We start from the raw sequence: 15,506 nt of genomic DNA, 5'->3' as shown, positions 1-15,506 counted from the left end.
TGTTTTATGGGCATTCATTGAGAGATACTTGTGGATTTCCTGGAAACAGTCAACTCAAAATACTATAAGTAAGGTATTCCCAAGAATGGATATATAAACAATATACAACAGAACAAAATGCTAGTTCACACATATCAGCAAACATTAAAGCCACTCCAAAGATGGAGTCTGGTTTTTCTTCTTCAGTAGTTTGAATGTAATGAGGTCATGAAGGAAATTGTTTATCGCTAGATGCACGAACAAGTTGCAACTTTCTCTCACAATTAGCATAGTGAAACCGCTTCATTGTTGATACAAATGTGTAATACACAGTGCTTTTTTTGGGACGGTACACAACAGTACAGCGTACCGGCACCTTCAGGCAATTTAGGCAATTAGTGCTGCTGTATGTGTTAAGAGAGCTAAAGGATTTGCATTCTACAACTTAGTGATGCCTGGTAAAACCTGTCTGACCACCTGTCCCACATACGGAGGAGTCACGCTAGTCAAGAGTGAGCAGATCAAGGTGTATTCCCAATGGGCTCTGGTCCAAATTTTCCCGTACAGGGGCCATATTAAAAAAAAAAAAAATTCGAAGTTAGATTTCTTTATGCTGTTTTAGTTGATTTTCCGGGCAGGCCGTAGGTTGGACAATGCTGTGAATCAAATGTTAGTGCCCCGTTTGAGAATTAGGAGAGAGCGATTTTCTTTTACCCTGAAAAATAATCATCTGTTGTTTCACGGAAGTACATTATCAACATTTTTCTGTAAATTTTCCCTATCTCTAGTTTTTTTTTTTTTTTTTTATTAGTTGTTGGTACATTGGCTTCTGTGGCCATATTGTACCTGCTGAGGTTTTTGCATTTTTCTACTCTGATCCAAGCCCAAGGCAGGATTCGAACCTGCGACCTTTGGGTTTCCCGGCAGGCACTTTACCCACCCGGCTAGCCCAGTTGGCCTATCTCTATTTACATGGTCACGGTACCTGAATATCCGAATGATACTGACATTTTGGACAGTTTCAAAAAAAGAAAAAAGACAGAAAAGGAAAGAAAAAAAATTCAAATTTAAGAACTGATGACAAGGGAAGGAAAACGAGGACAACGAAGGTTGTCCTCGTTTAAACCTTCTAAATATGAATTGTCGCCATTTGATGAAAATGAAGTTAGAAAATTGCCAATTAGGTTACAGTTAAATGAAAGAGATAAAATTTTGGGGATTTCAGGAATGCCTAATTGAAAAATGGTTTCGGAAGAATTGAAGCATTTGATGGATGCTCTGAGTACGATACCAATTTCATCGAGTCAATGTGAACGAGGATTTTCACAAATGAATCTGATTGCCAGCCCAACAAGAGCTTCATTGAAAAATAGTTTCTTCACTTAAAATTGTAGGCCCACCGCTGACCCGCTTCGATCCAACAAAATATGTTGATTCGTGGCTGCTTCGGAAACATCATTCAGCAACAAAGACACAAAGAGGAAGAAAAGAAATCGAAACAGTGTGTCGGATGAGAACTTAATAAAATTTGGAATATGCTACAAAAACTTTATTGTGAAATTATTTTTATTTATTATTTTTAGGGTCCATAGTCTAATGAAAGACCCTTATAATGTCACTGGGTTGTCTGTCTATCCATCAGTCTGTTACAGCATTGTATCTCTGGAACCACTCAACCTATTAGGCGATTCCGTAGCCAGGTGGGAAGGAGCAGCAGTGCATAGCACACGCTTCTTGATTAGACCAGGGTTCGAGCCTGTCACCACCAAATATGGAGGATGTGGAAAGTTCAGGGAATGACCACCGCATATCCCGGAGCAATATGGCCTTAGTTGCTAATGCTCCTAAAAAAAAAAAAAAACCAAACTCAACCTACTGACTCGAAATTTTGCATGGGTTTGTACATCATGTGGGCCAACATAATGCTATTGATCGTTGTTGACAAAAATTTATCTTAGAAATTGAGGTGTAAAATGTGGGGAGACAAAAAAATATTGTTGACAACCTATATACACCGTTGGAAAGAGCTGAACGAGTAGGTTTAAAATATAATTTTAAAATATTTTTAAAATTAAAAATGGCAGCGCCAGACAGGAAAATGTGACTAATTTTCGTGTTCCCCCCTCTATTTCCCCTAAAAATTTAAAAATCACATTAGCTATGCGTTCTTTGATGCTTATCAAGGGAAAACTATTCCGATTGAAATCTATCATTTACTTTTTGTGTTAAAATTAAAAAAACAATTTTTTTATTGCACTTCGATAGTGCGCTTCTTTGTGCTAAGTAACTCTCCTTTTGGTGACAAAATTGTTGCTAAATAGTTAGTTAATAATTCTATAAAGGCCATTTATAAATTTTGTGACGATAAGTATTTTTTTTTTAATTTTCAAAGCTGGAGTTGTCCCGGCAAGTAGGTACTCAGAGAGCCAGTGTTTTGAGTCGTCAGTGGTGGGTAGGCATCTGCGCGGAGCTTTGCACGGCTCTCACCTGCCAGTCGCTTCTCCCCCAAGACTTTAAAAACTCAAATAGACAATTTTTTCGTTAGTTCCTCAGTTTTAGGTCAAGCTGGTGTACTAGAAACATTTTTCACTTACCATAAAGCTCTCTATTTGAGATACTACACTAAACCATTCATGACTACGGACCCCTCATCCTGAGTGCCGAACACTCAGTAGTTAACCGATTTATTTATTTATTTTACTTATTTTTTCATATACTTGAATAATAAATTTATGCTTAATAAACTGTGTTAAATACTAAATTTGTTGTTCTTAATCCAAAAACATTACTACTAAAGTAACAATATCTGGAAAAAAAATGTTTAGAGTACTTCATATCCTTTTAATTTTCAATTTTTCCTGATAGCAAAGAATGAGTACTGGCACCTTTTTTTTTTTTTTTTTACAAAAAAAGCACTGGTAATACATAATGGAAAAATAAGTGATTTTAGTATAGTATTAGTTTTTAGACACAGTATTAGTGACTTTAAACTAATACCACTAATACTAAAACTGACTAATACCTTGCTTCTTTCATTCCCTGAAAAAAAAGCATTTTTCAGAAAAAAAGTTAGAATCATTTTATGATTCTTATGATGTAAATTATATTTTATATAATTTATAATAATAATAAATGAATGAATCATTAATGATTTCTTAAATCAGCAGCAATGTTTTAGCTTCAAATGTTTTTTTATTATCTTGCAGTGGTGGCATTTTGGAACCAGAAGGTACAGTAGAAATAAGGTTTCGTAAAAAAGATTTAGTAAAGGCAATGCACCGAATTGATCTTATATGTCAAGAAGTTATAACACAGTTAAACCAATCAGAATTAACACAGAGTAGTAAAGCAGAGCTTGAAACATTACTTTGCCAGAGAGAGCAGCAGCTATTGCCTATATATCATCAAGTTGCTCTTACATTTGCAGATCTCCACGATACTCCAGTTCATATGTTAGAAAAAGGGGCTATACAGGTATGTGATATATATTATACCTGTCTTTCAAAGTTTAGTAAAAAATCCATTTCATTTGCTGGAATCATCTTTTTTTCTTTCTTTTTTTTTTTAATACCACTTCAGGGTTTGCAAGGTTTCCTCTCCAATCTACAAGAACCTCTATTGCAGTCCCAAGTCATGGACAGTAGTGCAAAATGTTCTGAATGAATTTTTTTTTCTTTCATTTAAAAAAGAAATGTATGACTGCTTGAGACTGATTTCTTTGCAGTCATCACCTCTTACTGCAGTTGCCCTGAAAGATACAATATGGCCTGGGTAGCCGTTGCATCCGTAAACCCCATAACAACAACAGGGTTTGCTGTGAAAGTATTCTTCAAATTATATAAATTTGAGATATACCATTTTTAAATACACTGAAAGGACAGAATTCATAGGATACCTCGTTTCTGAGCAACGCGACACTGTCACTCCTCTCACTAGTGGATGAACCCACCGCTTGGCAGGTATATAGGTACACTGTATCACTGCATTCACTAGACGGTGATTTGATGTCAGTATAAACGTTGTGAGTTAACCAGCTTTGAAAGAGGGATGATAGTGGGTCACTCTATTGTGGAGGATATTTCCATAATAACATCTCATCGTGGACAGCGCTGTGGCCGGAGAAAGGTGGTAGATGTATACATTGTTTCAGTCAACCAGAGAGTGACAGTGGTACAAATCACTGCTGACTTCAACGAGGAAGGTGCCAGAAACATCTCCACCAAGACCATCAGGCAAACATTAGCCACAAATAGGTTACAGGAGCCACCAACCCACTAGAGTCCCATTACTAACACCACGACACAGAACACTGCACCTCAACTGGGCAAAATAACATTGGCACTGGATCTTAGACAGTTGGAGATGGGTCTCCTGGTCCGACAAGTCCCATTTCCAGTTATTTTGAGCGGATGGGAGGGTGTGTATCTGGCGGAAACCACACAAAGCTATGCACCCATCATATCAAAAAGGAACTGTTCAGGCAGGTGGACGGTTGGTAATGGTCTGGAGCTTGTTCAACTGGCACACATTGGGACCTTTGCTATGTCTAAATGCATCTCTGAATGGTCCAGGTTACTTGTCCATCCTTGCAGACCATCTGCATCCTTCATGATCATTATGCACCCACAGGGCAATGGACTCTTCCAGCAGGACAATACAATGCGCCTCCCCACAGAGCCCCTCCACTCACTAGACATGAACCCTATGGAGCATCTTTGGGATGTTGTGGAAAGGTCCATTCGAGCTTTGGATCTTCTACCAGGAATGCAACGGAATTGTGAACAGTGGTGCAGCAAGCATGGATGGAAATAGCTGTGGAACGCTTTCATGAACTAGTGGATTCAATGCCTTGCCATGTGACTGCCCTTATCCCAGCATAAGGTGGGTCTACCCATTACTAGGTAGGTATCCATGATTTCTGTCCATTCAGTGTATACACAATTGTATTCTTAGGAAAATTTTGAAATATTTATGTGGTCTATGCTAAATCTGATTAGGACATGAAGCGTTTGGATTTTTTTCAGTTATGTATGCCCTTCTTTACATAGTAGACCGATGCTTTGGCTTTATCAAGCAAAATTAAGTAACTTTTTTTTTCCCAAGTTTAACCCTTAAGCATTTTTTTCATTTTGAGATGACATTGATTTTCATGTGTGGAACTATCCATCACAAAGGCATCTTGGTGTTCCTATCTTTGCCAACTGTATACCCTTCTATAGAAATGTAGGTTGCCATTTTTGTCTTGTACATTAAACCCCCGCTATTTGTGGGGGTTACGTTCCTGAGAAATGCTGCGAATACCGAAAATGCGAATACTGAGTTAAGGCTCCCATAGTAATAAAGGGGTTCCGTTCCAAAGTATGAAATATATAAGAAAAACTAGTCTAAAATTTTGTCTATGTATGTATTATATGACTTCATAATATGACTATGTACATAGACAGTACATAGTGAAATGCAAGCATATGGCATGGAAATGAAAATAAGAAACAGTTTAATATTAAATGTAATATTTATTAGAAATTTCAAACAAATCTTTCAAACCAGCGCCTTTGCTAGCTAAAAATCTTATCCTGCCAGTACTATCACCAGTTTCGCTAAAGTGTTGATAAAGGAGTTTTGCCTTTTCAAGAATAATGAGTGAACTTAACAGAATTTTATTTTGAGTTCGGTCTTATATCCACAGATTTAAAGCTTTTCCATTTTTTTCTAATTTAACATCATGAGTTACAGAGCATATTTTTGAAGCAATTAACGTGTTTTCACGGACACTACGGCGGATTTTTTCTTCTGATTTCTTGATTGATCGTACCATTGACTCATTGATTTTATAATGTTTTGCAACTGAGAAGACACTTTCACCATTAGAAATTTTGTCTAATAACTCAATTTTATTCGGTAATGTCATCACCTTCTTTGATATTTTCACATTTCTCTCGTTATTCATAGCCATAATTTTGTACAGGTTAGAAAGAACTTGTCCAAATAAAGTCACTTTCTTCCGTTAACACACTCGAAAAAGTCTGTTTTACACTGAAAAATGGTAGATTTATCAATTTTGTAAGCATATCAATTTATAAATTGATAAATTTATTCAATTTTAAAAGCATATAAATTAAAAACAAACGACGAAACCTTCCATGGCAAGCGCATAACACATACCGAGCGCTGTTTTGACCAGGAAAGATAATTTTAGCAACGCCCATGTTTTTTTATGGTGGAAAATGTTCACGGTGCTTTAAAATTCGCATTTTTTTAGGTTTCATTTTATGTTAAATCAGCGACCGCGAATACAGATACTGCAAATACCAAAAAAGCGGATTGGCAACGCTTCCTTGTGGAACTGTCCAGAAGGCTACCGAATGATGTTCCTCTACCGGCTTCACTCTCGCCAGATCACTGTGTACGCAATATTACTGCCATCATCAAAAGTGCCTGTGATCTGTCCATTCCGCGTAGGAGGCCATACCGCTATGCTGTCCCCTGGTGGAATACAGACCTTCGGGACTTAAGAAAGAGGGCACAACAAGCCAGGAAAACTTACCAATGTGCACGTGCTCATCTTCCCCCACATGAGGTTGAAGCTGCCCGGGAGGCATATCGGGTAGTTAGAAACATGTACACCAAGGAAATTCGTAAGTGTAAGAAGGAATCATGGCACACCCTGGTCTCTACTATTGGCAATGAAGACCCATGAGGCATCGTGTTCCGCATCGTCACCAACAGGCTGCCTAGAGGTGAGGTTCTTAGTACAACTCTCAAACCGGATGGCTCTTCAACCTTTACCTGGTCTGACTCAATAAACAATATTCTTGATTCCATTTACCCTACTGAATTTACAGCGATGTCACTGGAGCAACAGCAGTTCATCGACAGTAATCAAGCTTATCAGCCAGAGGCTACGGAACCGCCCTTCACTATGTTAGAGATGAATATGGCTCTGGCTAAAATGAAAGATGCCAAAACGCCAGGTGCTGACTTACTCGAAGTCGACGTAGTCAAGAAATTCGCTGAAGTCTATCCCACCACACTCTTGAGCCTCCTCAACAGGTGCCTTGCTGAAGGAACTTTCTCTGTACCCTGGAAGACTGCTACTCTCAAGCTGATCCTGAAAAATCCAGATAAACCACCCCAACTTCCTGCTTCCTACCGACCAATTGCTCTGCTCTCCGTTTTGGCCAAGCTTCTAGAACGACTTCTGCTGTATCGCCTTTCCATCTGCTATACCGATAAGCAACTCACCTCACCATGTCAGTTTGGATTCAAGACAGGCTCCAGCACTGAAGACGCTATACACAACTTGATTACCCAGGCCACACATACAACTTCAAAGTATACTCTAGCCATCATGGTGGACTTTGCTGGTGCCTTCGATCGACTGTGGTGGCCCAGTGTCCTTCGGAGGCTTCGGCAGGCAAACACATCCAAAAACCTATACAATAGTCTAAAATCCTATCTCAGCAATAGAAAATTACAAGTTGTAAACAAATATCAGACTATGACAAGATGCGTTCACCGGGGTTGCCCCCAGGGCTCTGTCCTTGGGCCATTCCTCTGGTCCATTGTTCTGGACGAGTTCCTGGGGTTTGACCTGGGTGGAGCCAGACCCTTAGCCTTCGCTGATGATCTTGTTCTGGTGATGCAAGGTGACACAAGAACGGCATTGGAAGTAAAAGCAAATACAGCTCTGGAAAAGTTCCAAAACTGGGCAGCACTCCACAACCTCTCAATTTCTGGTGAGAAAACAAAATCGATTCTCCTCAAAGGAAAGCTACAAATACGCAGGCCTCCAACAATGAAGTTAAATAACATCCCTATACGTCTCTACACAGAAGTCAAATACCTGGGAATCTACATTGACACCGGTCTTACCTTTCACTCTCATCTGAAGTACTTATCCACAAAAATCCAAAAGTATACGGCTATGATAAGAAGAGTCAGCAGAGCGGACTGGGGTTTGAAGCATAAAGCTTTGTCTCTCATCTATAAAGCGGCGTTTCTCCCAATTGTGTGTTATGGAGCCTCAGTTTGGTGTACAAAGGCTATCCTGGAAAAGAACAAGCGTAAACTTAACTCAATACAAAGATTCATGATGTTATCTATCTGCAGGGCATGTCGCACTGTCAGCACCCCTGCCCTACAGGTTATTACTGGATGCTTGCCACTCTATCTTGAGGTGATTAAAAGGGGACTTTACCATCGATTAAAGAAGGGAATTCCGACACAGTTGTTAAATCTTCAACTGCAACTTACCGATGACCTGAAACAAGAAAGAAAACGTATCTTCACACACCTTCAAGGAATTTGGCAGCATTCATGGGAAACCACGCCCAAAGGAGAAATTACCAGAAGATTCCTCCCATCCATTGACATGACTTTCCCGAAGTCTCCTTCCTGGTTTTCACCTGGTCTGCAAGTTACATTCCTGATCACAGGACATGGGCCCTTTCAACAAAAATTGACAGCAATGGGAATTGAAAGCAATCCATTCTGCCACTGTGGCGAAGAGGAGTCATGGGGGCATGTCATGTATGAGTGCCCTGCTTACGATGATTGTAGGCTCAAATTTTTTACTGAAATCCAGGAGAACCCTCGTAACCATGAAACATACCTGCTTCAGAATGAAACAACATACAAAGCCTTAACGAGTTACGCACAAGTTGTCTTTACCATCAGACGGGCAAAGTTTGCTGAACTTAGAGCTGCTCAGAACAACGACCTTCAAGTGCAAACACAAACTGGGGTCGGATAGCATTTTCCCAAACTGATAAAAGAGTAAGACTGAAGATTAAAATACTATGCTGGCATCATCATGGTTGGCACTCCTTGAAAAGCTGACTCCCAGAGAGTGCTTGGCCTTTGGCACTCGCACAGTGGCGCCTGCCCCTGTGACTTTTGATCCCTCTACCCATCCCCTATTTCTCCTTACTCGGGTGGACTGCCTTCTCTATCTGTCCACTTTAGCTTGTTCCTCACATTCAGATCCCTCTTCCTCTTGTTCCCCAGGCCTTCTCTTCTCTTCTTCTCTTTTTCTTTTTTTTTTTTTTTTTTTTAACTTGGTCTTCGTCCAGGATGCTCAGGCGACCCTGGCGGAGACCAGCCAGAGAATAATGGGCAGCCTGGCTACCTCCTAGCGGTGTGTGCGGGCAACGTGAGGTCCCACCAGGGGCCCTGCGGCCAAATGCCAGGACACCCAACAGAACCTAACGCAATATGTCATATACAACAGACAACACTTTTCTGGCATTTACAGTAGTTCTGTATTTCTTCACAGCGTACATATGGCGCAGATGTGAGAAATCACAGGTGGCGCCTGACCCTAACACTATGCACTAACACTATGTATTTTATATTCATAATAAAGTGATGTTATGTATACAGTGGATTCTGGTTATTTGGGACACATCTGGACTATTTCACTTTGGGCCGATTAAGCATCTGCCCCAATTATGCAAATTTTCACATAAATAGTTATAAATATATAAAAAAAGACAAATTACCATTTCACTGAGCAATAAATTATTATTCAAATAAATTTCAGAATATATTACAGCCAAATATTTATTATTTAATTATTCTTCATGCAGAACTTTCCATTTTCGCTCATCATCAATATCAACATCATTAATGACCTGACCAAGTCTAAGTATGTTGTCCTTATAGTCCTATCTACTCCTATTAAAGTGAAATACACAAAAATCAGAGAAAAATATTTGATATTTAAAAATTTAATATATATAACAAACATGGGCATACTTGCCCTTCAATTTTTAGTTCCTAATTGTCATTGATGGAGGAATTTATCCAGTATACCCTGCCACGTTATTTTGATTAACTGTGAGTGAACAAAATCAGCACAGACATCTAGTGCAGATAATGGACTGCCTTCCTGCATGAAATATCATCGTAACCCTTCAATGAATTCCTTGGCATCCTGTGCAGTCACTCGTTCAAGTTCAGGTGTGTCACCATCATCACTTTCCTCACCTTCTGATTCCTTGTCTTTGCGTTTTGGTAGAATGCTTTCAACGATTGCATCCTCACAATCTTCATTTTTGTTATAGCATTCAATATTATTGTTGATACCTTCAAATTCTTCATAGTTCCTAACTTTTTGCAGTTCTGAAATGGTTTTGCATTCACTTTTTACCGTTTTCGGCATCTTCAAGCTTGAAAGCTGAAAACTACAGTGAGAAAAACAGTTCTGAATGTCTTACTGCTTATTTCTCACCAACTATTGGCAACAAACTGTACCGCCTGGAGAAGGTTAACCTTTGCACCCACTTCCTTGGATGTGGAAGATGATGTCAGTATATTTTCTTCGATCACTTCTAGGATATGATTCACAAGCTTTCTGCAGTACAACGTCTTCCAATTTTTTATGATACCCATATCCATTGCCTGCACCAAAGATGTTTTGTTGGCAGGCAGAAATTCCAGCTTGATGTTTTTCAAAAACTCTGAACACTTAGGGTGTGCCCCACAATTGTCAAGAATCAGAAGAACTTTTCTCAAATTCCGTTGTAATTCCACATCCCATTTCGTTAAAAATTTCGGAAGTCATCCATGCATTGTTATTAGCGTAATACTCAACCGGTAAAGTGTCCATTCTTAGCCCCTTAAAGCATTGAGGCCGAGCACTTTTCCCAATAACCATCAGCTTCTTTTTATCAGTTCCTGACATGTTTGAACAACATAACACAGTTATGTGATCCATTGCTTTCTTTGAACCCAACATGTTAAATGACTGTAGCCCAGAGAACCATCTGGCACAGCATGATAAAACAGGCCGGTTTCATCTGCACAAAATTTCTGAAGTAAGATGTATAGTTTATTGGATTTCCATTCTTCTGGAAACTAAACACTTACATCATCGGCACTATCTGTCTCACCATGTGTTTGTTGAATTTAATCTCATGCCTACCTTTTCATCAAGACAACCAACCATTTGTTACTTTAAAATCTTCATGACCCAGCTTCTTAGCTAGCTCCTCTGCCTTCTTTTTCAACACTGAACCACTGACATGCACTCCTTGTCTGGTTATAATGGAGAACCATTGATTTAGGACATCTTCAACATCAGGATCGTTACCTTGGTTTTTACATTTTTGGGATGCTCCCTGTTTTCCGTACATCTATTCTTCTCCAGTTTATCTTGCTGGTATATCAAGCGTGCAGTTGTAGATTTTGGTACTCCAGTTATCTGTGCCAAACTACAATGACTGATATTGGGCTAATGGCATGGGCGCTGGCAGCAGTGGCATAGCCAGGCTAGGGTCAGCAGGTACATTGTACACCCCGATGCTGAAATCTGGTATTGTAGCACTTCTTTAGAAAGAAAATGCCACTTTTTGGTTGAACTGTCCATATCAAGTTGACCAATTTGTTATATCCCCTTCCTTCTAGTTTTTACATAGCTTTTAGCATTAGCATAAGTTAACGCATATGAAGCCAGAAAGCAAGCTTATACAGCCTCAGCCAAAAAAAAAAAAAAAAAAAAAACCTTCCCATTTCACCCATCCGGTCACTCCAAATGTTTGCCTAGTTCAGCCTTAAATTTATTTAAGGTATCAACTTCCACAACAACAACAGATGGAAGTCTGTTCCAGCAATCAACTACCCGCTGGCTGAAGGCAAAATTCTGCACATCTTTTCTGCAACTATCTTTCCTCGATTTGAATCTACCCCCCAGGTTCGTAAGCTGAGCAAGCTGAAGAATCCCATCAGCATTGAGCCTGCTCAAATTATTCAAGACTATATACACTTCAATCAGATCACCCTCGTAGGTGCCCAGTCTCCAGATGCTGCAACTTGCAGAACTTAAGCCTTTCTTGGTACGAGAACCCGTTTCCTCTCACTGATCTTATTGCCCTTCTTTGTACTCGTTCTAGCAACTCTACATACTTCCTAAAATGAGGCCCCCAGACAAGTCCTTGTCATTTTCCTTTGCATCTTTCACAACAGATTTCTTATAATATGTCTTTCCTAACTCCCTTTGTGACTTGATTACAGACTAGTTTATATCTATCACAGGCTTTTGTGTCAATTTATATATATCACATGCAATTTTCTTCTCTGCTACGAGGTTCATCAGTTCATCTGACATCCATTTAGTCCTATAACCTTGAAAAGAATTTTTAGTTGGTATGAAAAGCCTAGTAGCTTCTACAGTTCCATCCTTGAATGCTTCCCATTTACAATTTTCTGATGATAGCATCATCAGTTGGTCCCACTCAGGGCTGCCTTATCCATTAGGCACTATAGGCACAATGCCTAGGGCCTACGAAAACATGACTAACAAAACATTTTACAGGAATCGGGAAGAAGAAAAACAACATTTCAAAATAAAGATATTTTATATTTTCATACACAAAAATTGTAAACAAAAATTTTTAAAATAGAAATAGGTTTACTAAACAACAATCCTTGAAAACAAACAATCAAGAATCACATTTTCTAAAAAAACAAAAAAAAAAAAAAAAGAAACAATCACATTTGTTATATAAAAATCACATTAAACATATAAGATTGGTTATTAAGGTATATTTACTTTGCAGCATTTTTTATTCGCAAATTTTCTTATAATTTCATCAACTGGCAGTTGTTTTAATATTTTAGCAGTCTCTCCTGTTAACAATTGTTAAGAGGAGAGACTGCTTCTACAGGGATGGGATACACTTAAATAGAAAGGGAGCAAGAATACTAGCTGATGCTATCGAGGCATTGTTGGGTGGGTCGGAAAACTGCTAGATTGGGAAGGATTCAAAGACTAAAAGGTTCAAAGTAGCCGCAGGCGGAGGTGAAGGTGGTAGTAGTAGTAGTAGTAGTAGTAGTAGTAGTAGTGGTGGCATGTGATGCAAGAAAGCAAATGTATGAGCTTATGCAGCATCAGCCAAAAAAAAAAAAAAAAAAAAAAATCACACCATTCCCTCCAAATGCCTGTCCAGTTCCTCCTTAAATTTATTCAAGCTATCAACTTCCACAACGACAGATGGAAGTTTGTTCCAGCAATTAACCACCCGCTGGCTAAAGGCAAATTTCCGCACAAGTGTTCTACATCTGTCTTTTCTTAATTTGAATTTATGCCCCCTTAGGTTCGTAATCTGAACAAGTGGAAGGATCCCATCAGAATTCAGCGTGCTCAATCCATTCAAGGCCTTATATACCTCAATCAGATCACTGCGCAGGTGCCTAGTCTCCAGCCACTGCAATTTGCAGAACTTAAGCCTCTCTTCGTAAGAGGATCCCTTCATTCTCCTCACCAATCTTGTTGCCCTTCTCTGTACCCGCTCAAGTAAATCTACATCCTTCCTAAAATGAGGTTTCCAGACCTGTACGCAGTACTCAAGGCGTGGCCTGACCATTGTCTTATACAGAGGGATAATCACCTCCTTTTCCCTGCTAGCAAAATTCCTATATATCATTGACAAAACCCCATGACCTGCCCTGGCAGCCTGTCTACATTGCTCAGAGAACTTCATATCTGACTGCACAATTACTCCCAGGTCTTTTTCATTTTCTATCACCTTAAGTGTAGTACCACACAGTTGGTATGTTTCTCTGGGGTTATTTCTACCCATATGCAGTACTTTGCATTTGTCAAGGTTAAACTTCAGTTGCCACTTCTTAGCCCATCTGCCCAAATTATCTAGATCCTGTTGCAGTAGCAGACTGCTATTACTGTCATTAACAACCCTGCCAACCTTTGTATCATCTGCAAACTTCGACATTAAGCCTCATATACCTTCATCAATATCATTGATAAATATACAAAACAACAGTGGACCTAACACCGAACACTGTGGGACTCCACTAATAACATTAGTCCAAGAAGAGCAGCACCCATTGATTACCACCCTCTGTCTTCTCGCACTTAACCATCCTTTTATCCATTGTAGCAACTTACCCTTAATACCATTCTGCTCCAATTTGTACAATAGTCTTCCATGCGCAACAGTGTCAAAAGCTTTCCTGAAATCCAAATATATGATATCAAAATTGTTTTTTGCATCCAGTTCCTTTGTAACCACATCATAATATCCTATCAAATTTGTCAGACAAGACTTTCCCTTAACAAACCCATGCTGTGTCTGAATTATTGCTGCAGTCTTGTCTAGATGATCCTGCAATGCATCTTTAACCAGCGACTCCATTATTTTACCCGGAACAGAAGTTAAACTAACTGGTCTGTAATTACTCGTGTCACCCTTCGATCCCCTTTTGTGAATTGGGGATACATTTGCACATCTCCAGTCCATGGGAACCTCCCCTGAGTCCAAGGATGCTCTCATAATTATGGCTAAGGGTTTGCTTAGTTGCCTTGCCGCCTCCTTTAATATAACTGGATAGATCCCATCCACCCCAGGTGTTTTTCTTACGTTTAACTTCAACAATTTCTCTTCCACTTTGCTCTCAGTTATTACAAGATCATTAAGTATCCTGCTACAATTTGATAACCTTCTGCCATTTTCAAACCTTAATAATTCCTCACGTGTGAATGTAGATGCAAAATACTCATTCAGTTTGTTTGCTATCTGAGCAGGATCATCAACAGTCGAACCATCGATGTCAAGTGGACCAATCAGATTCATCCCCTTCCTTTTAGAGTTTATATAAGTAAAGAAATCCTTGCTGTTTTTCTTAGCATCTTTTGCCAAGGATTTCTCGTAATCTGCCTTCGCCTGCCGAACCTCCTTTGTGACCTGATTACAGATTAACTTATATCTGCCATAGGCTTCTGAGTCGCTTGATAATTTATATGCATCCCATGCATTTTTCTTCTCTGTTACGAGTCTCATTAGTTCATTTGACAACCATTTAGGCCTAAACCTTGAACAATATTTCTTAATAGGTATGAAACTTTTAGTAGCTTCCACGATTAATTCCTTGAATGCTTCCCACTTAGAATTTACTGTTGGTAACATCGTCAGTTGATCCCACTGTACAGAATTTAAAAACTGTCGGAGACCACTGTACTCGCCTTTACGGAAGCAAAAACACTTTCCTTTACCCCTGATCGTAATTAAATCTTTAAGTAAATCCCATGTCAGTACACTGTGCTCACTGCCACCTAGTGGTTCTTTTATCTGCAAATTCCTAATACATGAATGAATACTGCTGATAACCAGATCAAGAGTATTACTTTCTCTGGTTGCCTCTCGAACATGCTGCTGCAGAAAACAATCATCCAATAAATTCACAAAAGTCTGACTAGTGTGTGAGTGCCCAACCCACAAGTTCCAGTCAATATCTGGGAAGGTAAATCCCCCATTATAAGACATTCCGATTTACTAGCCCACTCCATTTCTCTGTACAATTGTTCATTGTGCTCATTTGAGACATTAGGCCTATAACACACTCCTACTCTAATTTTTGCTTTCACAGTGCTTATGTCACACCAAACTGACTCAAGAGTGCACTGTTCATCTATATCAACTGGATGCACTTCTTTTGATTTTATATTTTTCTTTATTAACAGCATAACACCTCCTCCCTTCCTATCCTGTCTATCCTTTCTGTACACATTG

General features: G+C 39.2%; 1 protein-coding gene across 2 annotated transcripts in view; it reads left to right on the top strand.

Annotated features, from left to right (window-relative positions):
• ACC (acetyl-CoA carboxylase) overlaps positions 1-15,506 on the top strand; it is a 1,497,654-nt gene that overhangs the window by 1,372,999 nt on the left and 109,149 nt on the right. For both annotated transcript variants that reach the window (XM_090383551.1, XM_090383552.1), the window contains one exon: positions 3,186-3,453. In XM_090383551.1, coding sequence (XP_090239677.1) covers positions 3,186-3,453 — 268 coding nt within the window. The remainder of the gene's footprint in view (positions 1-3,185; positions 3,454-15,506) is intronic.

This window comes from Mastigoproctus giganteus, chromosome 10, assembly GCF_048544385.1.
Source record: "Mastigoproctus giganteus isolate SK-2022 chromosome 10, ASM4854438v1, whole genome shotgun sequence".
In the NCBI taxonomy this organism is placed as follows: domain Eukaryota; kingdom Metazoa; phylum Arthropoda; class Arachnida; order Uropygi; family Thelyphonidae; genus Mastigoproctus; species Mastigoproctus giganteus.
The sequence above is the reverse complement of the archived record's forward strand: the minus strand, read 5'-3'. Positions and strand labels throughout refer to the sequence as shown.